Source organism: Alosa sapidissima, chromosome 11 (assembly GCF_018492685.1).
Source record: "Alosa sapidissima isolate fAloSap1 chromosome 11, fAloSap1.pri, whole genome shotgun sequence".
NCBI lineage: Eukaryota > Metazoa > Chordata > Actinopteri > Clupeiformes > Clupeidae > Alosa > Alosa sapidissima.
The window spans coordinates 12,578,541-12,604,880 of NC_055967.1; the positions used below are offsets into that span (position 1 = coordinate 12,578,541).

The 26,340-nt window shown below is 40.7% G+C and overlaps 3 protein-coding genes across 3 annotated transcripts; 1 reads left to right on the top strand and 2 right to left on the bottom strand.

The window, feature by feature from the left end:
- Positions 1–5,476: 5,476 nt before the first annotated feature.
- slc5a12 (solute carrier family 5 member 12) lies at positions 5,477–13,535 on the bottom strand. The gene is made up of 15 exons (XM_042110128.1): positions 12,647–13,535; positions 12,453–12,518; positions 12,248–12,299; positions 12,098–12,165; positions 11,209–11,363; positions 10,445–10,585; positions 10,064–10,193; positions 9,684–9,772; positions 9,141–9,253; positions 8,745–8,812; positions 8,387–8,473; positions 7,606–7,823; positions 6,634–6,737; positions 6,117–6,241; positions 5,477–5,917 (listed from the first exon to the last, which is right to left on the bottom strand). Exons 1-15 carry the CDS (start codon positions 12,989–12,991, stop codon positions 5,795–5,797), a joined length of 1,884 nt encoding a protein of 627 aa, XP_041966062.1. The 5' UTR covers positions 12,992–13,535; the 3' UTR covers positions 5,477–5,794.
- Positions 13,536–13,688: 153 nt separating this feature from the next.
- Positions 13,689–14,716, top strand: fibina (fin bud initiation factor a). Its single transcript, XM_042110150.1, has one exon. It carries the CDS (start codon positions 13,783–13,785, stop codon positions 14,404–14,406), a length of 624 nt encoding a protein of 207 aa, XP_041966084.1. The 5' UTR covers positions 13,689–13,782; the 3' UTR covers positions 14,407–14,716.
- Positions 14,717–20,491: 5,775 nt separating this feature from the next.
- On the bottom strand, positions 20,492–25,404 carry tmem276a (transmembrane protein 276a). Its single transcript, XM_042110148.1, has 4 exons — positions 24,784–25,404; positions 22,750–22,863; positions 22,470–22,607; positions 20,492–22,042 (listed from the first exon to the last, which is right to left on the bottom strand). Exons 1-4 carry the CDS (start codon positions 25,178–25,180, stop codon positions 21,795–21,797), a joined length of 897 nt encoding a protein of 298 aa, XP_041966082.1. The 5' UTR covers positions 25,181–25,404; the 3' UTR covers positions 20,492–21,794.
- Positions 25,405–26,340: the final 936 nt, after the last annotated feature.

Sequence of the window (26,340 nt, forward strand, 5' to 3'; positions counted from 1 at the left end):
TGACCCCATCTCCCTTTGAAGATGTGTGTTATTTTATGTATCATAAACAACTCTAAAAGATGTATAATCTTGCAGCCTTCCTCCAATTCCTAGGTTGCCAGAGACTCTCTAATTGTAAGAGTATGGAGAGGATCATACAGAACCAATGCCTTTCTCATGATAATGGGCTTAGATGTTCTGGTGTTGGGACAAATGTTTACCGTTGTTTATACAATGAGGGAAGAAGGTTTAGGCGGAGGTGAGAGAACTGTATGGGCGTATATTGGTGTGTCCTCTGCACGGCATGCTGGGATATGTGACTTCATTGTGTGAGATGGTTCACAACAGATGACACAGTGCTGCTAAGGCTGCTTCTTCCTCTGACTGCTTTAACCAGTCCAGGAGTAAATAAATGTTTTAATATAGCAACACAGGCATGTTTTAAATATTCTATTCTCTGAATCTAACCTTGCATTTCCCATTTTCATAGTTTCAGTGGTGTCAGCTGATTGCGAAGAAATAATAGTCAGTTCAAATAGTTTGCTTACTGTGGCTTCACATACCATGTGGAAACACACAAAAATGACATGCACGGATAGGACGGTGACAGCCAGTTGTGAACTCATATGTGGCCTGGGTGACTGTGAGTCATAGAACCTGCCCTGGAGTGCTGCCTTGCTCTGCACATATCCTGTAGGTGGATAACTATGCGCAGGATCCTGTTTGCCTGTCTTGAGGGCAGGTTGGAATATCAAAGAAGATGGCATTGTTCTGCCAAGTAGGATTGGGATTTCCCCTCTTGTGCTCAAGGAATGGACTGAAGACTGTTAGTTTATGACCATGTCAAAAGGAGCCACTGTATCAATAAAGCAACAATGCCCTGAAGGACAAAGACTGGAAATCCATCAACAGCTGGGTAAGAAGACATGAGCAAGCTCTCCATCTGGGATTTTAGAAATGTACTTAAAATCAAGACCACAGTAGCACTACAGCAATGCTATTAATTATTCATTCAATGTGGTTGGAGAAAACAAAACGAGGAAATGAAATGAGTAAATGAATGAGCTTTGCATGGTGATGCATTTAATACAGTCTCTCAAAATAGGCATTTATGAATCCAAGGTATTCGATGGTGGTCGGGATTTAGATGAAGCATTTCATCATAGCTGTAGCACTCAACTATAAATCATTCTGAATTGTTATGAGTTGCCACAGACCTCAACAATTCACCTAGGGCGTGGGACTATTATTTTTTCTTTTGAAAATGACTTCTCTCTTGAAGTTAATTACAAAGCTCTTGTTTATGTTTTGTTTTTTTTCTGTGAAAGGCTCATTATTTACATAACTCCTCCTGAACCCTATACTTCATCAGGAGATTACAATAAAGGCTTATATCTGCTTTTCTCTCACACAGACCAGCCTGCCTGTGTTACTGGGCAAACCCTGTCTGTGGACAATGTAATCACAAACCAGTGTGTCAAACAGGAAGTGCAGGGTGAAGTTTCACAGCTGGAATCCCAGCCAATGGCAACAACGTTCCAAAACTCATTTCTTGGCACAGAGCTAAACCAGCAGCCATCATCTGTCTCTGTGGACACGCATGGCTCCAGCAGGACGAGGGGGGGCAGTGGGGGCAGATCCCCCACACTGGGGAGACCTCCAGAGGGTAAGCCCTGGGGCAGGGTGACGTTGGGTACAGGTCAGTTTCTACCATTACTGAAAGTCTCTTGGGATGGCATACTGATGGTGATCAATGATGAACAGTAACATATTTAGCAGTATCATATTTAACAGTATAATTTTCAGTGCATTTTACTCTTAATATGAGATAGGCCACTCACCTATCATTTCTCTTTGGCCTTACTTTGCTGTTTGTCAGTATGTTTTTTTTTTCTTTTTAAATCTTACATGTATGCTGTTTCAAATAACACACACACACACGCACACACACACACGCACGCACACACGCACACACACACACACACACACACACACACACGCACACACACACACACACACACACACACACACACACACACACACACATACGCATGCATGCAACCATGACCACTGACTCCCTCACACATCTGGCTGAATTTGAGCTTTTTTGAAGAATAAATTCATTTTCTTTGGCACATTAGTTTTGCTGCCTCATAACCTCATCCGTCTGTAAATCAAAACAGGATGTAAATCACTGTGTTAACGGCTGACATTCATGAGTGCCCCCCTCCCCCCCCTCCGGCTCCTGTGGTCAGGTGACTGTGCCTCTCTGCTGCTGGCCTGCCTGTCCTGCCAGTTCGCTGCCGTGGCTGCGGCTCTTCTGCACCTGTGCTCTTCCTGTCTGACCGGCGCCTGCAGCTGCTGTTGCCAGGGCTGCCAGCGGTGCTGCGTGGCGCTCCAGGACACGCCGGCCGAGGACCTGCACTGCCCCGCGCACTGCTACACCCACTGCCACGCCCTCGTGCTGGAGCCCTGCTGTGAGCCCATCGAGTGCCTGGAGATCTGCCTGGAGTGTGCCAAGCTCTGCCATCACAGCTAGCGACAGGCACACACACACACTCACACACACACACACACACACACACACACACACACACACACACACACACACACACACACAGCTGAGGGTAGCGTAACAGCCGAAACACCTGGAGGAGTGCACACTTCAGCACTTCCATAAGGTGAGACTGCAGGCTGTTCAGCACTTCCATAAGGTGTATTAGAGGATGGGGCCACAGAGTGGGACTGCAGGCTGTTCAGCACTTCCATAAGGTGTATTAGAGGATGGGGCCACAGAGTGGGACTGCAGGCTGTTCAGCACTTCCATAAGGTGTAATAGAGGATGGGGCCACAGAGTGGGACTGCAGGCTGTTCAGCACTTCCATAAGGTGTAATAGAGGATGGGGCCACAGAGTGGGACTGCAGGCTGTGCTGTCTGCACCCCATCACTTCACCACTTCCCAGCTTCACTGTCCCTCAGCTCTAAGACTGGACATGACAGAATGAAGAAACAGGAAACAATGTATATTTCTCTACAATATGGTTGGTTTGATGAGTTTAAGCTGCATGTACAGTACCATATATAAACAAGCATTCGTCAGTATGAACATTAAAGTGTGTCAATGATAGAGACCTTTTACTCTAATTTGGCTTGTGTTATTTACTGTCTGATGTTTTTACTGTTTGTTTGTACTGTCATTTCAGAAATGTGAAGATTAACACTTCAGATAGTATAGTATACTCTTTTGATCCCGTGAGGGAAATTTGGTCTCTGCATTTATCCCAATCTGTGAATTAGTAAAACACACTCAACACACAGTGAGGTGAAGCACTTACTGGTCGGGGATCGAACCGGCAACTCTCCAGTTACAAGTCTGAAGCGCTAACCAGTAGGCCACGGCTGCCCCTAAAGTATATACAAGATATATATAAGAAAGTTACAAGCAAATGCACTTCCTTCTTTCAAGGGCCAATGCTAATTGATTTATAATTATCATTATATGTTCTGTAATTTGTCCTTGACACTTTGGGAGTATAAGCACATAGTCTTTTCATTATAGTCATAGTCTTTTGTCTATGTATATGTCTATGTATGTGTCTATGGTCTTAATTGCAAATTAATAAAATTACTACTCTTTCACTCTGTCGCTACAATATTGAAATATCCATTTTAGATATCCAACTGTAAGCAGCCTACTGCAGACTATTATTTAAGTTATTTAAATGTTTGTGTCTGCTTTACTTTTGTTCTTTACTGAATTCCTATGAGGTACTGATGTCATTCCATGAATCACAACATACCACTTATCTGCAAATGCAGTATTCAGTTATTCACCTGTAAATGGCAGAAGGACATTTACTCTATGTGCAGAAAATGGAATGCTATCCTTACAGACAATGGTAGATACATAGTATCAACTGTGTTTATGGTACCCCTATGCAATTCATGATGCAATGTGTCTTTTACTGAAGCCTGAAAACTGTAGTGTTCGTTGCCGCTGCTTTGATTGGCAACTCAGGAATTCAAGTCATCCAAATAATGGGCTCTATGCCTCAGGAGCGACCTGCCTTGAGATGGCTTGTTTCGTATGTGCCTTAGCCTTCAAAACAATCTTTTGAACATCATTTTCCTCTGTCGGCATGCATCCTCTAGTGTTTCACAATTAGAAAACAAAATCTACAACCTCTTCCATCAAAACCACAGTTTATTTATGGCGTATGAAGTTGTCTGGAGAAAAGAAATGATAATAACGAACCATTTAATACTCTACCTGTCAGATGTGCCTATCTATTGTGAAACTAAAGACACAACAGAGATAAACATAACACAATTTGAATATCTAACATTAGAAGCTGACAAAAGATGCTAGATCAAAGCAGGAGGAGACAGGCCAGTGGGTGGAGACAGCAATAACAGCCTCTCATTTCAGCACGCATGAAAAGCTGCCTTTCAGTACCTCCGATTTACATCTGGTGCGTTTCTTAAGAGGATCCGTACCGTGGACCAAGAAACGAGAGGGTCATTATGAGCGGATCAACCCCAACAGCTAGGCTTTTAAAGATGCATTGCATTTTACCATGCAGCTTTGCACAATGTTGATGGTTAAAACATTTCATATATTTGAATTGCATCAAGTATGTGTTTAATTTTCTTGCCATGTTCTTGGGTATTATTATTTATACGGCTATTATTTAAAGAGTAAGTAGAAAGGACTGCAAAATAAAATTGAAATTATACTATTACTATCTAACATTTGCAGGGTGTTTTAAAGTCAATAAGTGTAATTAATACAAGCAGACTTTGTAAGTCAATTTCCAGCTGGTAATAGCAGGTTTTGCAAGTTGCTGTCCTGTAGATGGAGCCATGTCCTCTGGAGGTCCTTAAGTCCACAAACACTCTGAGAGTCATCACATTTAACTCCTTAACTCCACAAACACTCTGAGAGTCATCACATTTAACTCCTTAACTCCACAAACACTCTGGTCATGATCAGACTTTTAGCTCATTGTATGGAGCCATCTTTCAATCCTTTCTCTGTTTTTGCTTTCTGAATAAGACTGCTCTGTATGTTGCATTTTATTCAACTTAACAACAGTATATAGCATATGATATAACAGTAAAGGAACTACAGGAAAAGTCACAAGATAAAGCTTGGAAAATTACCAAGGTCTTATTTAAGCCAAATTGTTCCATTACATGTGTTTTTAGTCCCAGGGTAAATGTCCAACCATGTAGTAACATTAACTTAACTAAACAAATGATTAACTTTGGTATTTACTGTAAAATACACACTCCTACTGCATTGGACGGAATACTTTTCATTAGATGGGCTAGCCACGGTTCAAAGTTGCATTTCAGTTCTCTGTTGAAAGTATTTAATGAATCTGAATAAACAGTTTGTTAATAAACAGATAAACATTTTTTTATTTCACACAGTTAAAAATACAAATACTTATTTTTATGTATATTTTTTATTTTGTAATGGTACTGATTAACCTTAAGTTAATCTGTAATTCACTTATCTTATTTACTATACACTTATTACTATTATACAGTTATTAATCTTCATTTTGTTTAACAGTTTTGAATGCATTAATCTTTTAAAAATATCTATTTTTATTTGTTTGTGTTCTTTTATCTGTTAATTTGTGTTTGTGTTTGAATTGTGCTAAAGTAAATGTAATTATGCTATAAAGTTCTTGTAATAAGGCACTTTGAATTACTGCTGTGTATAAATTGTTCAATTTAAATAATTCACAATAAATAACTAAATTGTTGAGTATAACAGAATATTTCAAATTAACTCTGAAATGTTTATGCCTGTGCATCTTTAACAAAACCAGAATTTGTGTAGGCTACATCCTGTATGTTGAAGGTTTTCACTGAAGATTCATAGTCTGGACATCCATCATCTATCATATCTGTATTCCCCAGATCCTGTTGAGATACAAAAAAATGTTTTATTTGTTGTTCTGTTTTGTTAGTTGTTAAGTGTTATGTATTGTCAATGAAATTACATATCTAGTGAGCATGGGCACTTCAGTGAATGATAAACCCTGGCCATGAAAAACTGGAGGGTATCAGACTTAGCAGTAAACCTATATGAGACATGTGTATGCAACTGGTAAAATCTGACCAGTTTATCCTTCTCATGGTCCACCCCACACCAGCACTGCCTCCGGAGGCCCTTTGAGCAGAAGCAGAAGAGGTCGCACACAGGGCGGATGAGTCCCGGCCTCACGTCTTTGGGATTGGTGCTGCCTGGCAGCAGTAGTGAAACAAATAAAAAACGTGAGTAAACTTCCTCTACAACAAATTATTTGACATTGTAAAAACATTTACAAGGAAATACCTCCACATTTAATTGGTTATGCAGAGGTTATTTGTTATTTGTCATCTAAAATTCATGTGTCACATTGTGATATGTGCGTGCCAACATAAATCTAGCAAAGTTGTTTTGACTATTTTTTGGATGGTGATAACACTGAATGAAACATCCGGCCTTATTTCTAGACACTCTGTTACCCTCAGAGCCTTGTGTGTGGGGGAGTGTCTGGTGTGTGTTTTTCCTGACACAATCATTTCTATTGAAGAAGCCCAATGAAGCATCACTGGGTTTTTAATGTCAATCAATTAATCGAACGTATATGCACCTGTGAGGAAGGTGATGATCAGACCTGCGATGAGAGTGCTTACGAATCCCACCGCACTGTAGTACAAGTACGAGATGGAGTACCATGTTTCAGCCATAGCTGACCTAATGGAAACAAAATGCTGTTATACTCATATGGATAGCATACTCACAGGTGTCTGCACATTTTGTACACATGACATAAATCATAAGCGCCACATGTTGGGCATGTTTTGCCTGTCAAAATAGTTATTCAACCTTACCTCCTTCAACCAAGTACACAGCAATATCAATGTCTTAGTATATACCACAGTAGTTTATCAATTATAGATATATCTGCAATATATATCTGATTATCAATGGATAGTGCATCAGAGGAATGGCACGTGGCAGTGCAGCATGGGCAGCATGAAGATCCCTTTTGGACAAGATTTTTTCAACCTGCACATCTCAGAGACCGTGCATAACTAAGAGATAACTTCCACAACAATGTACAGGCTACAGCTAGAGTGAGATGTGGTGGAAAGGGCAGGCAGAAGAATGTAGAGCTTGGTACAGCGCTTTGTGAAGATAAGCAAAAAAGCAGATGGTGGTGGGTTCAAGCAAACCTGCAGTCATCAGTATCCATAAACCACATCAATCCACCAAGACCCAGGTGATCTTTCTGTCTGTCCATCATGATTCGCTCTGACAAAGGTCTGCCTGTGTTTCTTGGTATTTTATGCCCCCAACATTGTCTTCAAGGCAGCGCTGCCTGGAAGGCGCTAGGGTTAGGCATGGGTTAAGGTTAGGGTTAGGGTTAGGGTTAGGGTTAAGGTTTAGGATTAGGTGCCTTTAAGTCAGCGGTGGCAGCGCTGCCTGGAAGACAACGTTGGGGGCATAAAACACCATCGAGCTCTGCCTGTCTGTGCACTGCATTATGCTACGCTACGCTACGCTGCAGCATGTGATTCTCTGATGAGCTCTACAGGCGCTCCACAGTGCGCCCACACACCCATGTGGAGTGGAGACTGGTGGAGACGCAGAGCTGCTGATGAATGGTGCGATGGTGCTTGCATTGATGGCTGCAGGGAGATGAGATGTGTTCAGCGCACACCCCTCCACACTCAGGGCCAGAGGGTGTGTGTTGAGGGGAGACGCAGGGTAGAGGAAGGCTCCAATCCCCACCCAGAAGGACAGAGCAATGCCCAGCATCAGGCCACCAACTGCCCCCTGGGGAGAGACACAGAGGTGGACACACCGGATTGCCGTTACAACTGGACTTTGTCTAATGAAGAGCGCGGGTCTGTTGTGAGAGGCCCCAGCCCCAGCACAGCAACATCTCCCATAATGAATCACTTAACAACTCGCCCCCTCAAGCAACAGCTTTGGGAACGCTTTTGCTGATCATTTCCTCAACATATGGACAGTTGAAAGCCCAGCATAATGTGACTAACGCCAGTGAAAACTGACTGGTATTGTCTATGAGGAAATTGAGTATGAGCATTTTAAAACTATTTTACAAGAGTTCTAAATCCTACAACTGTCATCAACATAACTGTCATATATATATTTATGAAATACTACTCTCCTTAATATTCCATGTTCTATTGTTGCTATATTTATGTATGAACTGTTGTTGTTGTTGTTGTTGTTGTTGTTGTTGTTGTTGTTGTTGTTGTTGTCGTCGTTGCCATTATAGCTGATATACTGTAGAATAATTCATCTTTTGAGTTTCCTCCAGCATGTGTGAGAGAGCTTGAAGTAACAGTAGACAGTACAAAGTGTTAACTGACCTTGGAATTGGCGCAGGGGAAAAGAATGCCAAGAGAAAACAGGCCTAGCATGGGTCCTCCGCACATACCATGGATACTGAGAGCTGCCTGAGGAGGAGACAGGAAGGGAACATTACTCTAGGAGCAGGAAGGTGAAGAGGGGGAGAGGAGAAAGTAGAAGAGCAGCAGCAGCCACAGAGCCATGAGCTGAGCTACGGTTCTCAAGGGGGAGGCCAGGCTGAGATTTACAGAGCGACATGCAAAGATGGAAGCTCCATCTCAGGCAAACACTAAGTAGAATTTGGAGCAAAACAGTTCAATGGGCAAAAATTAAATTGGCAAAAATGTATTATTCATTTAAATGGACACATTGGATTACCTGAACAATGCCGCCCATATAAGATGCTGCAATTGCCATTGAGGTGCAGCAAACTCCAAACACAATGCCTGTAAATGTAAAATATGAATAAATTCAGTAATGTCCTGTGTATGCACAACACACTATGCACATGCAGCAGAACCCAAAATAGCATTTAGTTCCTCATGCACTGTAAACCCAAAATAGCATTTAGTTCCTTATGCATGTTGCACTGTATTGAATCAGAATATGAAGGTGGGAAATATGATTATGGCTGTTGAAATTTTGCAATATTAATTGATTACATTGGCACTGGTAAATCACCTACACTTTTGAAATGTCCTGTTGACAGATTAATTCTACATGTGGTCCACAAACTGCAGTATTGCTTCTTACAAGTAAAAGAGTTATCCTTACACAGTCCTTTGCTAATCCAGGAAGCAGTTTGGTTTGAGATGTTCTTAAAACACTGGCTCACAAAGTCCTCATAAGTCACTGTGGCCAGGGCATTTATGCTCGCTGCTACAGTGCTGAAACATTATGTAGAGCAAACAAGAGCAAATCGAATTTGAATGGGATATATATATATATGAATATGTATATATACATATATACATATATACATATTCCTATCATGTGTGCTTCTATGTGCTTTAGACAACATGACGTGTGTAGCAAGGGAAAGAAGCACTATAGGCCCCGCTGGCTTATCCAACAACAGGTCTTTGGTGGTGTAGGTATAGATTCATAAAAATTGAAGACGGAGTGCCTTGTTTTTTTTTATCCTCATCATTAGGATTTGGTGATTTTTATTTTATTATGATGTGCTTTAGACAACAGATGATAGAGATCTCCTTAAATATAAAGCTTTGAAATGTTTTGTTTTGATTGTAGATCCCAAACTGCCTGAAGCATAAGTTATCCCTTATGTGAAAAGATAAATATGGACATTTTCCAAACCTCAGGGTTCCGCTGAAAGCACAGGCAACAAACAGGCCAGGCAGACCAGGATATTTCCCCAGAATCTCCATCACAAAGTAAGGCATGAGCTGGAGAGAGAATTGAGCATGAGCCCCATATAGTTACACATAACATTACATGTTCTTTGGTTTTCCATTTCAGATAATAGTATAGTAAAGAACATGTGCACATACATGTACAGTATATACAAAGATCCTTGATTACTAGCTCCGCTTTAACCCTCTCTGGTTTATATTTTTACGTGCATCAAATACTATGAACAGCTACAGATATAGATCCATGTAAAGTATAGTGAAACGACCATAATTAGATTGATGGCACGGAGGCCAAAGGCATACTAATGAGGGAGGAAAGCTCACCTGGTCAGGTGCCTGGACCAAGTGTGCGGTCCAAGGATCACAGCTTTCATAGTATGCATACATAATGAGACCCGAGAACACGGCACACAGCAGGATAACCAGTAAGCCCAGCAGGTTAAAGTACAGAGCTCTGCCAACACAGGGAGATAGAATGCTTCACTTTACACATTTACATACCATCATATAGCCTACACAAAACACTGCCCCACGTGCTTTTGGTTTTAACGTTACAAAAGGCATGCTATGGCCCTGGAATTGTTGCCCATTACCAAATGGCTTTACAACTTTTTACAATATGGAATCAGTCTTCTTTGTTCAACTGTATTTCTTCACACAGCTTGGCTTAATGTCATCAATGTAACTGTGGGTCAGCGCTCTTACAGTCGTGCATGAGTCTCTGTCCTGCAGGATATACAGCGCTGGATAGTGGACTGATTCACACCATAGATGCCCAGCCAGGTGAAGGTGCCCCCAATAGATATCGTCCAGAAAGTGTGGCGCCTCAGGGGATTAGGGTCAAGGCTGCGCAAATAGACAACAATTAAATGGTTTTGTCTAAAAATAGCTAACTCGCTAAATAAGCACAAGATTTGCCCTATAAACACCAACATCAGTACAGATGATAAAAGGAAGCTAAACTGATTTGCTGTTACTCCATGAAGGTTTTTGGACCAGAGTGTTAAACTACATGAGGAAGAACCTAGACAGCTAATGGGAATGATGGCTATTTTTATTTATCCTTATTTATCCTACAGGGCCACATATATCAATTCCTGAATTAGATACTATAATGTTATAAAAGGTATACCTTAAATGTATTTCAAAATGTATCTTGAATTAAGTACAATTATGTAAAGAAAATTATTAGATCCAAAAAAATTTTGAAAATGTTATGCTTTACACATCAAACCTCCTTAAACATTAAGGGGCTGTTTCTCATACACATATGAAGCCTAGATCAGGACTAAAAGAGAACCTTTCCATTGAGATCTTCATTAAAACAAGTTAGCTTATGTATGGAAATCTGTCCCTATGAACTTGTAGTTGAACTGAACTATTTTTTAAATAAAAGACATGGTGGTACAGAATACATGGTGGCAGATGGAATGTTAGCATGATGACAGGGTTTTGTCGGTCAGACTCACTCAAACACATCCAGCCTCTGTCCATTCTGAGCTCTCTCCCACACGGCATTCACACCCCCAGTTTGGGAGGTTCCCTGGACCAGCACCGTAAGGAAGCCGACCACCATCACCACCATCTGGAACGCATCTGACCACACCACCGCTTTCAGGCCTCCCTGCCCCGAGGCCACACAGTAAACACAAGATGTCAACAAATGCACTGATTTTAAGATCCTCTGGAAATGTGAACATTAAAAGTGTGCTCATACAACAATTTCTCTCAGGATATAGCATCACATGGATACCCGAAATACAATAAATATTGGGGAATGGATCAGAAATAATTAGTCTATATCAATTAAGTTATTGTTACAGATATCCAATAAGTTATAAATCCCATCTGTGTACTTCTGAAACATCCCTGGCACGGAACTCAAAGGATCTGCACAGTGAGCCTGCTGGGTCATTTCCCAATCAGTGCAGAAGGTAGCTCCACATATAGACAGCCTGTGAAGTTGTGAGGAAATATGGGGACTTGCAGCAGTTCTCTTGCACATTATGTTCACCACCACACAACTCTGGCAAACCTATTACTGAGACCTCATAAGACGTCATGTACTGACCTTAGCCTTCACACCAAATTGATCATGATAAGAAGCTTGTTTTTATTTACTTCTACTTCTACTTACTTCTATTGTATTCTATTTATTTATCTATTTGTTTATGTATTGTTTTTTTTTATTTAACTATGTATTTTCTTTACCATCATATTTTCCATATATTAGAACTATATTAGAGAGTTTGATATGGAGTTTGTGGAGGGTCATTAGGCCATATGAGTGCTTGTATGCTGATACCAAACTTGTTGAATTAAAGATATGGGCATTGCTAGGCATGGCTGGGGACTCACCAAGGTGCAATAGAATGTGCAGACTATTCCAGTTGCAAATATAGAACCCCACAGATTGAAGCCAGTCACTGTGTAAGAAAAAGAAATAATGAAAAAAGAATAAAGAGAAAAGGACAACAAGTGTTGAGGAATATCAATGGTGTAATCTACCTTGATTTAGAGCCAGGGCCGGAGCAAAAACAACCACTCCTGTATATAATATCTGAAATGGAAACGGAAAGTTTAAAACAATATTCAATATAATGTGTATTGATGGATCATGAATAGGATTTCCAACATTTCTCCCATTTTCATCAATGGCAACTTAGAATTATTTTATCAGTTTTGAAATAAAAGGTTTTCTTTTTCCACTCACCGTCTGTATTATGTAAATGATGGTAGCAGCTATTCGGACCAACTTACAGAATCTTAGTTCAAGATACTACCAGGACCAAAACCAAGACAAAACAAAATAAATGTACTAGTAAATATGTGAGTACACAGATCAGGCTCTCTGAAGCATCAATTTTGTCAACAAAATATCAAAGGGAATTGACACTTCTGAGGTACCTCATATGTACTTGTTATCCCTGACCTATAGAAGATGGGCAGAAAGAGCTCCGCAGTGCAGATCACCACTAAGGTGTAAGCTACGCCAAAGATGACAAATGAGGCTCCAAACCGGTACACATCTGAGGGGGCTCCCAGGACGGTCACTGCCGACATAAAGCTGGCGGTCAGGGAGAGGGCCACTGGGACACAAGTCATCTGCCTCCCCCCGACCAGAAACTCTTTAGACGGAGCTTTCTTCCTCTCTTTCACAGCAAAGAAGACTCCGATGCCAGAGGACACCACAAACAGACAGGAGAAGACCACATAGTCCCAGGCCTGGAACGTTCTCAACGCATTATCCATAATTGCTGTGCTGAATTGCGGATTTAAATCCAAGCAATCCACTGATCAGAGACAGTGTACAAGAACGCCTCAAGCCCCACCAAAGCACTGTGTTGAATCTACATTAAAGTGAGGTTTTGACCACACAAAAATGCTGATGTTCACAAACAAACATTAACTAATCTAATTGGTTACCATTTAAAAGTGTGTATGTCTGTATGTATGTATGTGTGTGTGTGTGTGTGTGTGTGTGTGTGTGTGTGTGTGTGTGTGTGTGTGTGTTTTGAGCTTTGCTTGCATGCTTGGAGGAGACTTGTATGAAAAAATAGATGATATAGTTAGCTATCCATGTGTGCATGCAGGGTTCCTGCCGAAATAATAGCGTTAATAGGCCTACTTACAAATGGAATATTCTTTTGTTTCCGTTTCAACAGAAAATATTTCAATGTCATGTTAGGCTGCAGTTTTTTGCACTATTTTTTGCACACAGTTTACACTATTGCTACATGCAGAATTGGCAGGTCTTGATGCCACATGTTTTCTATTGTAACGATTAAGAGTAAACCTGTTCATGTAAAATGCCGCTAATCTTCTTTCTTTTTTGCTCTCGTAACTTACAGCAGACAGGGAAAACACAGTGTAGGCTACTATATCGGCGTAATACACCAGGCCTAATAGTACTTGCCCGTTTTGGATTGCTTTGTAGGAAGGCTGTGGCTATAGTGAATGCAAACCGAGGGCCACAGCGTCTTCGCCACTCAGGACAAGTGAGAACACAGTTCAGACAACGCGCAACTGTGTGGTGAGACGCGATGGCTTCCCGAGCGCTGGCGCTGCTGTTTGGCTTGATTTCATTGCCATTTTATGCTGCTGTTTTTCGAGGACCGTTGCAGCCTGAGATATCAAATGGAACTTTTCATCACTTTTACGTACCAGATGGTGAATACGATGAAAATGACGACCCGGAGAAATGTCAAATGCTCTTCAAATGGTTTGACCGGAGACCTTGTCCAGTGGAGGAGGACCGAGACTCTGTTATCCGCGAGGATTTGATCATAATCAAGCAGCAAACTGAAGACGCGGCGAGGGTTTTGGAAAGTATTGGGAAAACCATAACATATGATTTGGAGGGTGAAGACAGTTATGGTAAATACCTCAGGCGAGAGATTGTTCAAATCAATGAGGCTTTCGAAAACGTTGAGAAATCCCTTATGGAGCTAGAGGTGAAATTCAAACAAAGCCAGGAGGTAGAGCAAAGAGAAGAAGACGAATTTGCAAGAACTTTTTTGAATCCTATCCACAACGTCAGAAGCACACTTCAAGAAACTCTGGACGTCTCTTCTGGCCTCAAGGACAAACATGAACTGATCTCACTGATTATTCGCAGTCATGGTACGAGGTTAAGTAGGCTAAAAAACGAATACATTAATGTATAGCAACAGAGCAAAGCATTGTGTGGCGTGGCTCTGAAAGAAATTAAGTTGTAATCTTATTTTCTTTTTGTTGGTGAAACTGTGTCTCGTAGTATTGTACATTTGAAAGGGTGCAGTTCTCTCTTGTTTAACCACAAAGTTGTACTTGGTTCAAGAACCACTAATTTCATCATTCTTATTACCCTACTGTTTACAACCTTAATGATTTTGTTACATTTTGTATCACTGTCCTGTATGCTGTGTATTGTTTTCATTTGAGCTTATTTCTTTGGCTTTTGTGTCATGAAACATATATAAAATATGGTTTGTATTATCTTAGCTGTCATGCCGATTTTGCTATGCTACAGTCTTCAGGTTTCAAGGTGTTCATTTGTTTTAAACAAAACGTGACTTTTGTCTCTGTTCACGTGTCTTGAAGGAGCATCACTCTACAGTTAGTTAGGCTTTGAACTAAATATTCAGATCCAGATTCCTTTGGCTAATCCAATCCTTTGCCAAGTCCATATGCGTGGATGCTTAGGGCACAACTCAGATGGTCTTCTCTTCTCTGAAGACTGATTCAGAGCTGGCATTTCCTTAGCCACACCAAGGCATGTCCCACAGTTTAACATGGCTGAGGCATTTAACCCTACATGCACCAGTGTGCCTGGGAAACCACTGTTTCTCCTCCAGCCCTCCCCAGTGGCATGCTGATGTGCAGCACACCTCTAAGTGATGGCCATTACATGCCCAAGCTTCAGAAGTGAATCTGCTAAAAAGATTTTTTTGTTCTTTTCTAAAATAGGTCTGGCTCTCATTCAATAGCGTCTGAGGTCTGTCCATCTGGAGTTAGTTTCCTTTTCTCTGTGTTGCAAAATGCCTGGGACTCATCGCATAGTATGACAATTATGCCAGTTGTCCTTTATATGGCTATGAATTACTTCGAAATTTGAAGGGCTTGGATACTCAGATGTTACCCTGAGGTAGTAATCAAAATCTTCTGATGCTTGTTATGGCCCAATACAGTGAAATTAATCTATGGCACATCTTCTGTTGTGTATTATTTTAAATTTCTAGACAAATGTTGTGCAATTCTAATTGTGGGTAAAACAATACAATATAAACTAACTGCTACTGTGCTTTATATTTGCCAGTGAGAGGTTTTAGGCAGCTTATTTTGTTATCCTGTCATCATCTGTTCCTCCTGTGCTTCATTTCCTGTCACATCTCACTAAAGGCCTGCAGGATTTCAGCCCGCCTTCCTGGAATCTCCCCCTTATAAATAAACAAAGAGGAAACACGTATTAGGGCATACCCACACCTACTCTCACACAAACACACACACACACACTCTCACACACACAGACGCACACACACACACACACACAAACAAACCCATCGAAGCACAAATAGAGAAAGAGTGGAACACACAGAGAAAGAATAAACAAAATGTTTTGTCAACATTTGTGGAGCCAAGCTGTATGTACAACCTCACTGCTAAGTGTGGCCCCCATCTGGCTAGAAAGGGATTGCTGATATCTTTGCTTTTTTTGCTTTTAGAAACCTTGGCAAGCATAATCCACCAGCCTTTCTCAATAATAAACTCTGTAAAGTCCGTTCTTCTGTATATTTCACACAATAAGTGTGAATACTTGTAGATAGTTTTTTTTTGTCTCACTGTAAGTGTTAATCAGTCAACTGAACAGAAAATGAAAAGATGAGGGCACTTGCTCAACAGAACTTTCTTGAGCAATGTCAGCAAACCAAAGTCACAGCAAAGGGTGATGTGATCTGAACAGGCTCATGGCCCTGTGCATGCTGGGAAACGGAGAGCAGATTAGTTGTCGGCAGCATGGCTGAGTGCGATTTCCTCTGTCTGGCTTGCCTGAGAGCCCCTCTTCCCCTGAGGGACCCCAATCTAAACACAGTGGACCACGCGCTGTAAGTGATCTGCCTCAGCCACCTTGGCATGCCCAGCCTGATCTCTCTCTTTGCACAGAGTGAGGAGCACATTCTGAAAAGTCAACATTTCATAAATGTGAGGATTTAATTGTGTTTGGAAAATTTCAATTTTCAATATAATTTTTAGCAGTTTTGGAGTTATAATTCATACTGACAGTGGTCCACAGTTCTTGGTCACAGCATGCACGGTGTTTAAAACCTCAAGCACTTTCTTACAGAAAACGTTTTTAGAAAGGAACCATAATGAAAGCAGTGCATTCCTTTTCTAGGATGAAGGCCAAATACACAATGAAAACTGAGATGATAGACATTTATAAAATTGCTACTTACTTTATCTATGAGGACTCTTATTTAACCACAAGAATAAGCAGTTATGCGGCAGAGTGGAAATGCGAGGTCACAGTGCCGACCTTTGAAACACATTTTCTTTGGTGATTTTAAATTAGACGGATGCCTTACTGTATTTACATACTTTAAAGAGTGTGGCCTACATAAACATCACAGAGATTAGGTTGAAAAGATAAAACAAGTAAACGGTTTTAATACATTTTCAAGAAAGATAGTTAGATTAACACACTTAAAGTTCAAAAGTTCAAACCAGTGTGAAAACAAAAAAACTTTATTTCTGTTGTCCTCTGCTGTTTCTCCCAAAATCTTCAAATGTACTATAATATGATTATTTGATAATTTGATAAAACTAATCTTGCAACTGCTTATCTCTTTCAAAGTTTCTTCTGAGTTATAGCAAACCCATGATCCTAGACTCCCATTGGTCTTAAACATGGTGTAAGATGGCATAATGCATATTATAACAACAGTCATCATAGATTCATGTGTAGTTTTATTTTGTTTGTGTTGATTTAATGGGGTCCAGCTAGTAGAACACACTCCCAATGCTCTGAGAAACCGTTACTGTCACTGATATTGACCCCAACACTGCACAGTAAAGCAAGAATCAGTTTTTACTTTAGTTATTTTATTCTATATGTTTTTTTCTGCCCCTCCTGGAAATATGATTTAAAACATTAACTTATTATATGTTTAGTTGTTACACAGTATTACACAGAATCTCTTTAGTATTTGAAAATGAAACATCTGTTGACTGAACTTTTCTTTCCTAAATGTCTTGTGTGTCCTGCAATGTCTGGTGTGTCCTGCACACTTAAGCCTCACAATCCTTCCAAATTTTTATTATCAGTCCTTAAATTGGATTTATTATGGTTATTTTCTATACAGACTCTCTGCTTGTGTACGCCAAGTCTGAGGCTCTGTTTGACTGTGTGGCCAGTGGACATCTCTCTGGCTTACAATGGCAATGTCATCAATTTGTTTTATTTTCTTCTCCTCTCTTTCACTAGCATGAGTGTATTTATGCTAACCCTTTGGTATGACAAAAATGCCCTAAGGGTCAGAGGCTAGCAGCCGCCTCTCTGACACATGGCAGGCGGACTTTCATCACACATTCATTTATATTCCACCATACATAAATCTTGTGAAGGACGATGCTGTTTTGCTTTTCAGATGTCCCATCTTTTTCCATGTGAAAAATTCATGGAAGATCTATTCAGTTGCCGCTTGTGACATTTTGTCTTAAATGTGTAATTACATTTTCAGTGAATTTCAAATGGTGTTGAGCATCAATACACCCTCATTAAAATGGCCAGTGTGACATCTTCTCATGGTTGTCATGTTAGTGATATTCTGCATTGATGTCTGTGCTACCCAGTAAGATGCATTTGTTTCTTTGAGATTATGAATTTATTCTGCAGCAGTTTGTTTCAAAGCCAAAGTTCAGATCTGACATCAATCACTGACATGACAACTGACAAAACAAGATCAATGCATATTGGCTTTAAATCTTCGTTAAAACTCATAGCCTGCAACAAAAACACCTTGTCAACAACTTTTTTCACTCGTGGAATCCTACTTCAACAGATTTGATTGGTTACTGGAGGTGTCTGATGGGATTCTGACCAGGATCCTCGGACTTCTGTGGCTCAAAGGTGAACAGAAATAGCTGACTGTCTTCACTTACATTAGAGAAGAGTTATCTCATAGAAACCAAGTTCATGCACTTTTTTGATTAAAAAAATCAGAAGCTAATAGCAGAGCGCCAGGTTTGTTCACAGCAGTGTCATAGTGATATAAAAATGATGTGTAAGATGTTTATTTTTCAGCTGTACCATGATGGAAGCGGTCATCCCTGGGAGATAAGAAACATCCCTGCATCTACAGCAGTGTTTGTTAAACTCCTGTCAGAAAGATTTAATGGAGACTAAAGAGCTCTTGCACAAAAAATAAACAGTGAGGGATTGGGTGAAACTCATGGGCGGACTGGCCATCTGGCATACCAGGCATTTTCCCGGTGGGCCGACGCACCTTTTGGGCCGATAGAATAGGCTATATAATTATTATTTTGGCCAACGATCGGCCCAAAGGAAGGACAATCAGCGGCCCTTTGGTTACATTTCTATTGACACTGGATTGATCCAATAACAGCTCACGTCAGGCCCCACCCCTCCTCCATTCTGTGAGCGCATCTAAAGTTAATCGAAGTTGCCTACACGAAATTGCGGCGGGTGCCTGTAGTGACAAAATTAACACCAATGTAGAAGCTTCAAAAATACAATATTGCAAGTAGGCTAGCATGTGTCAGCAACATGTTGAAGTTCGTTGAGTTTGAACGAGGATGTAAGCAAGCATACAGAGCCAAGGGACAATAGGTGCAGGTGGTGGAGAGTGCGAGCCTATTGAGGCTACAGTACATGATAAGAACTCACTCACTGGTGGAGCAGGTAGGCTATGTGTGACATGCCATGGTGACGATGATGATTATAATGACGTATTAATTGCGATAATGTAATGATATGGTAATGCTAACATAGTAAGGCCGTTCTGTGATTACAATAACAAATAGCACAACTTAAATTTTCTAAATGAATGATTTGCAAACCTGATGATTTTCAAAATTCAACGTCGATGGCATGAGTGGTGGTTGGTCTCTCAAAGTAGAGAAGGTTTCTATCTTGGAAGGGTTATCATGGTAACCCATGGGCTAAAAGACTGTAGACTGACGGAAATGTAAGCTAAAACGTAAAGTCATGCACAAGCCAACTAAGCTACTGTATATAACCTATAGATAGGCTACTGGAACTGGAAGACACTAAAGATAATTAGTTCATGTAGCTATACTGTTCCAAAATGTACCAGCAATGTAGGTAGGTAGTATAGCCTACAGGAATAAAATATTTCCAGCCCTGTTTATTTTGTGTTGTTTCAGTTGTCCTACAGTGATAACTGGTATAAATTACATTAATGTACAACAATCTGGGTAATTTAACTCTTTACACATAGGCTTCAGTATTTTTTGGTGCTGCTTTCAATTGAGCATTGTATAGTTTAAATGTAGCCTATTGAATAATATGAAATGATACTTTGAATTCAAGCAGAAACTCTTCTTTAATAATTGCTTGTATAGCCTACTTGAATATGGAGATCATGTGCTCCATGCCTACCTCTGATCAGTCAGAGTGAGGCCTACATCACTTTCAGTGCTTCATGACAGTTGAAAATATACATATTCAAGGGTAATGCAAAGATTCTGTATTTAATTAGGTGGCCCCGACCAATTTGAGGGCCGCTTGGGCCAAATATGCCAGGGCCGATTTTTGGTCCCAGTCCGCCCCTGGTGAAACTGCTCATTCTGCTTTAATACTCCTGCTGGCACATTCTGCAGGCCAGTTTTATTTTTGAATACATTTCTTTAGATATTATTATTTGAACATGAACATTGAACATGGCCCAAGTTCTTCACATTCATATTCTCCTTCTATCTATTTTAGGTGAAGATATTGTTTGAAAAACATAAAGATATGTAGAACAAGTGTCAGGCAGAGCACAAACTTATAAATGTCATATTTTGCGAGAGCTTTTCAAAGTGGGCCAACGCCCAGTTTTCTGAGCACGGCCCTGGATCATGTCTGTGTAGTGAGTCTCAACTCTGAAAATGTTTTATTAAAATATGCTTAGCTCTTCTACGTGTTATCCACAACAGAGCTTATGACAGGGTGTGGAAATACATGCTAGCTGCTAACAATATGAACACATTTTTTTTGTCAAGATTGCCATTTATTATAAAACAGCGTTTGATAAAAGATTGGAATTTATTTACTGCATCACTGAAAGTCCCAGAAGGAGATGGCCAAAAATGTTGAGTAAGTATGATGGCCATTATACAGACCACATCGTAAAAGCATAATCCAAGAACCACAATGTATGCCAACAAAACTCGAGTCAAATGAAGTGAAGATTTGTTTCAAAAATCCTTGATTTGTTTAAAAACAGATCACAATGTTCTGCTGACTGAAATGTTTTCCAGCTCTGCTAAGTTTGTGATTTTCAGAACTATGAGTGGTCTTTGATGTGTTATCTTGAACTGTGTCCTTCAAATAATATGAGACACAGATATCTCTTCTAACGTGTACATGTAGGGGGAATATTCCACTACACCATATTATTCTATGTTATTCATGCCTGTTATTGGACACTTAACCAGGTCTGGAAAATAACCCCAAATATCATCCCTAATAAAGCCCTGCATGTTATTATTTATTTCATCTGTTTCTGACAGGGAGCTGTTATTGTGGGAATTCCAAAAGTCCATTCTACTCTTCCCAATTCTATGTTGAGGAGTACACTTAACAAAAACACTTTGAGGACTTTTCTATTAAAGATCTTGATTTATTCTTGTTATCTTTCAAACATGGGTTTGTGCCATCACAACCATTCCTGACCCTGCATCACAATACTGTACATTTACTCTAAAAACAAACGATCATAGAAACAGGGTTACATTTACACATACTGCATTAGAAATGAACGGACAAGTATGTACTCATGATGTATACTTCGCTCCTTTCAGTCTCATGTATCCTTTTGTGCTCTTAATTGTTTTCGTCCAGTCATTTTAAAGTGTACAACAAATGATATGACGATACAGGAAGACATTTGAGAGATTTTTTTTGTTTGTTTATACAGGCAACATAAAGACAAATAAAAAAAGCACCTAACTAAAAACCTAACCTGCCAATTTCTAAAACAGCTCCCTGCTTGATATCCTCTGAGACAAAGGAGACAAATAAAGAACAGATGATTTGAAGAAAGAGTGAACCAGAGGGCGTCTGGGGGGGGGGGGGGGGGGGCACAGAGAAAGAGCACCATTATAACACAGAACATCTTCAGTAAAACATCACTTTGCCAAAAACGGGTCTCAGTGGACCCAGCGCCCATGTTCTCCTCTAGTCCACATGGGGCTCTCCAAGTCTGAGTGGGTGAAAGTGGGCCTTTCAGTGTTCCTCTCCTGCTCAGGGGGGAAGGGGGGGTTCTTCTTTGTTTTGTAAGCAGTGGGGATGAGCGCGGGGCCCTGGTGCTCGGGGTTGCCCCTCCGCCTGTCACACGATGCCATTCTCCTGCCGCGGCTTGTGCGTGACTGTGCTCTGGGGCGTGTGCAGGGAGGGGGCCAGTGTGCAGAGGAAGCCGGCCAGCAGGGTGAGGCCCAGTCCCCCCCAGGCGCTGAACATGGACCAGCCGTAGCCGTGGCTGATGTCCTCGGGCAGCCCGTACACGTAGCGAGGGTAGCGCGAGAGCTGGAAGTTAATGCCGGCCACACATGTGCACAGGGAGATGATGCAGCAGGTTCCTGTGTGAAACACAGAGGCTCACATTACACTTTAGCATTTTAATACACAACACTGACACCTCCTATCTAAGAATGATCACCCTGGCTTTTTGCTTTTCATGATATTCTGCAAGATTTTTTTATGAATATTGTACTCCTATGCACAATTCAGTCTTTTAAATCTTGTGTAAAAGCCACTCAGTCACTCTACTGTAAGAATTGAACAATGTGCGGTGAATTCAGTCCCACTTACAGCAAGAAATAAAAGAGCACCCTTTGGGCCTCATCCCCCTCTTCATCACAAACTTATTACATTTCACTCACAGCATCACAAGCACCATGTACAGCACTGGGACTTGCTTGTGGTGCTGGTTCAATTCCAATACCACACTGCCCTCTACTGGTGTGCTACCTACATTGCATGACATTCTACCTGAGCTCCACTTACCTCCCATTAAGAACAACAGGCCAGCTACATACTGCATCAGCTCATTTTGGTTGCAGCAACCCAGGAGTCCTACCATCCAGCCAAACAGAATGATCGAGACAGCCATTCCTATGAAGCCAGCAGTCATTCTCTGCAAGTCTGGAAATAGTTGACAAAGTCATCATTTTTGACCATGTAAAAGGTTTTACTCAACCTTTATGTTGACCTGTAGAAGTAGGGGATGCAAAATGAGTTGCCAAATGCTCTCATCGCTTTCCTGGTTGTGTGTATGAGAACTTACGCAGAGCATGCCACTCATCTTGGCGTATTGTCTTGGTGATATTGATGGGCAGGTCACGAGGAATAGTTGCTGAGGAGTAGTAGTACTTCACTGGAGTGCAGCGCTGAAGTAAACCTAAAAAAACAGAATGTGTGATGTCTTGGTCTGTCTGTAAATCCATCAACTAAGTGCACATTAAGAATGAAAAGAGTCCAGGTCAAGGATGCACCTTGATGGTCTATGTCCTACCACCACACCTATGTAGAGCAGATCAGGATTTATGGCCATATCATCTATGAACACTGCAAGAACCATTTAGAGCCAGACAGCATAAGACCATGGGTACAACCCTAATGTACATGCCATACACGGTCAGTTTTGTCCCGGGCTCCCAGTTCTGTTATGGCCATTTAAATCACCAATAAAGTATCTTGCAGTGGAGTAGGGTGACTCCACTGCAAGATACTTTGCTGACAATTTCCCCAATATAGGGACATCTTTAAGTGTAGTTCTGACTTTTAAGCAAGCTTGAACTTTTGAAATGTTTCCTTTCTCAGCAGGCCACAGAAGTTCTAAATCACAGATTGCCATATACAGTATATTTGTCAGGAATATTCTGAATTATTGCTTTAGCATAATCTGCAGCCTCTATGGCGTCTTGTTGATTGGCATGTGTTTGTAAAGTCATTTGACCATGTCAATTATGTAACAATAAATTGAATATACAATAAATTTGAACACCTGCAAGGCTACTCACTGGAAAAGCGTGTTCTATATCTACTTGTTCCCACACAAAACAGTTCAAACAGTAAGTGTCACTGTGAGCTGAATGTAGCTACTGTATCACCCCCTAATAATTAACTAAGTAGCTTTGCATTAATTACATACAACTAGTTTTGGACAAAATAATCAATGTAGTCATTTGAACCCCTATTTGATTGGTGAAACTTGATAAAGTGGTAGGCACACCTGTGTCTGAAAACCATTACCTAAAATATTATATCATTTTATCATACAAATGTAAACACATAAAACATACACATTATTTCAAATCAAAGCAGGGAGTAATTCTGTATTACGCCATATAGCCTACTCTGGGGAAAGAAATCCTTGTCATATTACACACTGGCAGGATATTCTTTTCAAGATTCACCTTGGTCTTATAAAATGATGTTTAGTTGTTTGTTTTAACCCCAAAGGCCATATTGTGCTATTCTGCTTCTGTAGTGTAGACACAGCAAATAATACATAATTTATCGGTAAACATTGAGAAAATGTTTAATTGTTAGGCTTTGCAGAACAAAGGGCAATGTACTGCAGATGTGTGCAGAAGTAAGTGTGTTATGGGGGGTCGTTCATAGCCGTTTCTGAGGTCCATGCGACTGCCCCAAAGCCACACAACCATAAAAGTGAGAATTGTATTTCTCGGGTGTAATGAGGGTGTCAAAAGGATAACCATAAGTACTCATATAACATAACACAACAATGGACCTCAATCAACATGCATTAACATTTGGCCTGGGCATTGGGTCTAAATGTCCATTGGGCCTTGGTGTAGGCTGGCCCCTGGCTACTCTGGAAATACCAGGGAGCTTGAGCAGAAGCTGCATTAACGTATAAATCTGAGCAAACTGGGTTTAATTCAGGGTTGACATCCCCTGATTCATCAGCCTCGGGGTGAGGTGTTTATGTGAGTAAATGCTCTATTTTTGTCTTTCCAACCACAAAAACAGTTGCCAATCGAACGTTTGGTTCCTAAGCCTTTCAAAAATCAGGACCTTGGATAGCGTCCAACGGGGCGTTAGACATATGAACTCCAATTGTTAGTTCATTGACCCTCACACTAGCTATCCAAAAGACACACAAACACAACTGAAATAAAAACATAAAAACAAATCATAGAAGCTAATCCACAACTGGCTACATCACATATGCTACCGTAGTAGCATAAACACGATGGCGCATGGGGTAACTGGAGCGTAACGGTATTGTTTAAATAATCTCTTGACGTGATTTGCAATGGACCCAGGATTAGAGACAAATGACAAATCCTACCTTTGAATATCAATTCCTCATTTTCTACATCGAAACCTGCCCGGTGACACTTTCTCCACAATCCGGTTACAGTCGAGTTAAAACGCCGACTACAGCGGGATTCTATGCCCGCAGCTGGAGCTATAGATTCCCGTCTAACCCGCAAAAGAGCCCCATCAGTGGTCTTCGTCCTTTCAACAACATTTCCATTTGGATGCATCCGTAAAGGAAGGTTTTGATTTGAAATATAAATATATCCAGGGTCAATCCTTTTACTGGCGTATTTTTTGCATCTTTCTCTGTGCCGCCTCGCATCAGTCTCATACCAGTAGTCCGTGCTTATGGCCATTGTCAACAGTCCCAGAGCACAGAAGGCCAAGAACAGTCCGGCAGCTGTTAATATCCTCATGGTGGCCATGTTCAGAGTCCGCTTGAGAGCCCGGGTTTATCTGAGACGTGTGTGCCGCGGCAGCAATTTTATCCCGGGACAGAAATTACGGTTTGCCAAGCATCCCCCAATTCACTGCCGAAAAAGGCATCGATTAGGTCGAACGAAAGACCCATAGGCCTATCATTTGAGACATTTTAGCCCTGCATGGTAAAGCTGTTTTTGTTGTATTAAGATGAGACGGACATTTTTTTTCTCACCACCTGAGCTGCTTCCGATATAGACTCGCATCTGATGCTAGCCAATGCTGCGAGGGGACAGCTGATGAAACCTCTTCGGATTCGTCCGGACAGCGAGTTGCGAACATCTGATTACATGTATCCAAGTTAACATGCAAAATAATTCGAATGCCTTCATGGATCTAGGTTGGAACAGTTGGAACAGCAACACAAACTTCATTCAGTTTAACAATTCAAGATTTAAAAAAAAAAAAAAAAAAAAAAATATATATATATATATATATATATATATATATATATATATATATATATATATATATGCTGTACACTAATGATAATAATAATGGAATTACCATGAAAGACCACTCGTTTTTGCCAGACTATGCTGTACATTAATCCAGTTTAGCCAAGTTGTCGCCATTGTTGCCAAACAGGGATGTAGTGGAGAGTAAACCCAAGTAAACGCAGTTTATCCACCTCTGAAATTTCAGAAATAGAGTTTATCCACCTCTTTTTTGAGTTTCTTAAACTGATAGTTCTGGTCCTTGATTGTGATTGGCAGTTTATCCACCTCTCAAACGAGTTTAATGACCAATTGCAACTTTTAACATTCAAAAATCACACTGTATTATCCACTTTCACAATATGTAGGAACCATTTAATACCACTGATATCGTTATAAACATTGGACAATAGCCTCCACGATCATCAAACATGTTATGACACAGTCCACCTCACAGAAGTCATAGTTTACCCACCTCTTATTTTACCACTACATCCCTGTTGCCAAACTAGGCATAATTTCTATAGTTTTAACTAATCGCAGCCAGCCTTTTGGTTGGGCTATTAGTAGGGGGGGGGCTATGTGTCTAATTTGGGGGCTTGTGGGATTCGCATGTTCATTTTTGGAGAGTATTATATCTTTGTTCTAGGGGTTCTTAAGAGTAAAAA

Excerpts from the sequence above, each read along its gene's own strand:
- slc5a12 (XM_042110128.1), bottom strand. The coding sequence starts at position 12,991 with ATGGATAATGCGTTGAGAACGTTCCAGGCCTGGGACTATGTGGTCTTC. Across the intron at positions 11,364-12,097 it reads GCACATTCTATTGCACCTTG|GGAGGCCTGAAAGCGGTGGT; the intron begins GTGAGTCCCCAG and ends GCCTCGGGGCAG. Across the intron at positions 8,813-9,140 it reads CTGGATTAGCAAAGGACTGT|GCATTGTGTTTGGAGTTTGC; the intron begins GTAAGGATAACT and ends TTACATTTACAG.
- fibina (XM_042110150.1), top strand. The coding sequence starts at position 13,783 with ATGGCTTCCCGAGCGCTGGCGCTGCTGTTTGGCTTGATTTCATTGCCA.
- tmem276a (XM_042110148.1), bottom strand. The coding sequence starts at position 25,180 with ATGGCCACCATGAGGATATTAACAGCTGCCGGACTGTTCTTGGCCTTC. Across the intron at positions 22,864-24,783 it reads TGAGGAATTGATATTCAAAG|GTTTACTTCAGCGCTGCACT; the intron begins GTAGGATTTGTC and ends CTGTTTTTTTAG. Across the intron at positions 22,043-22,469 it reads CCTGTTGTTCTTAATGGGAG|GAACCTGCTGCATCATCTCC; the intron begins GTAAGTGGAGCT and ends TGTTTCACACAG.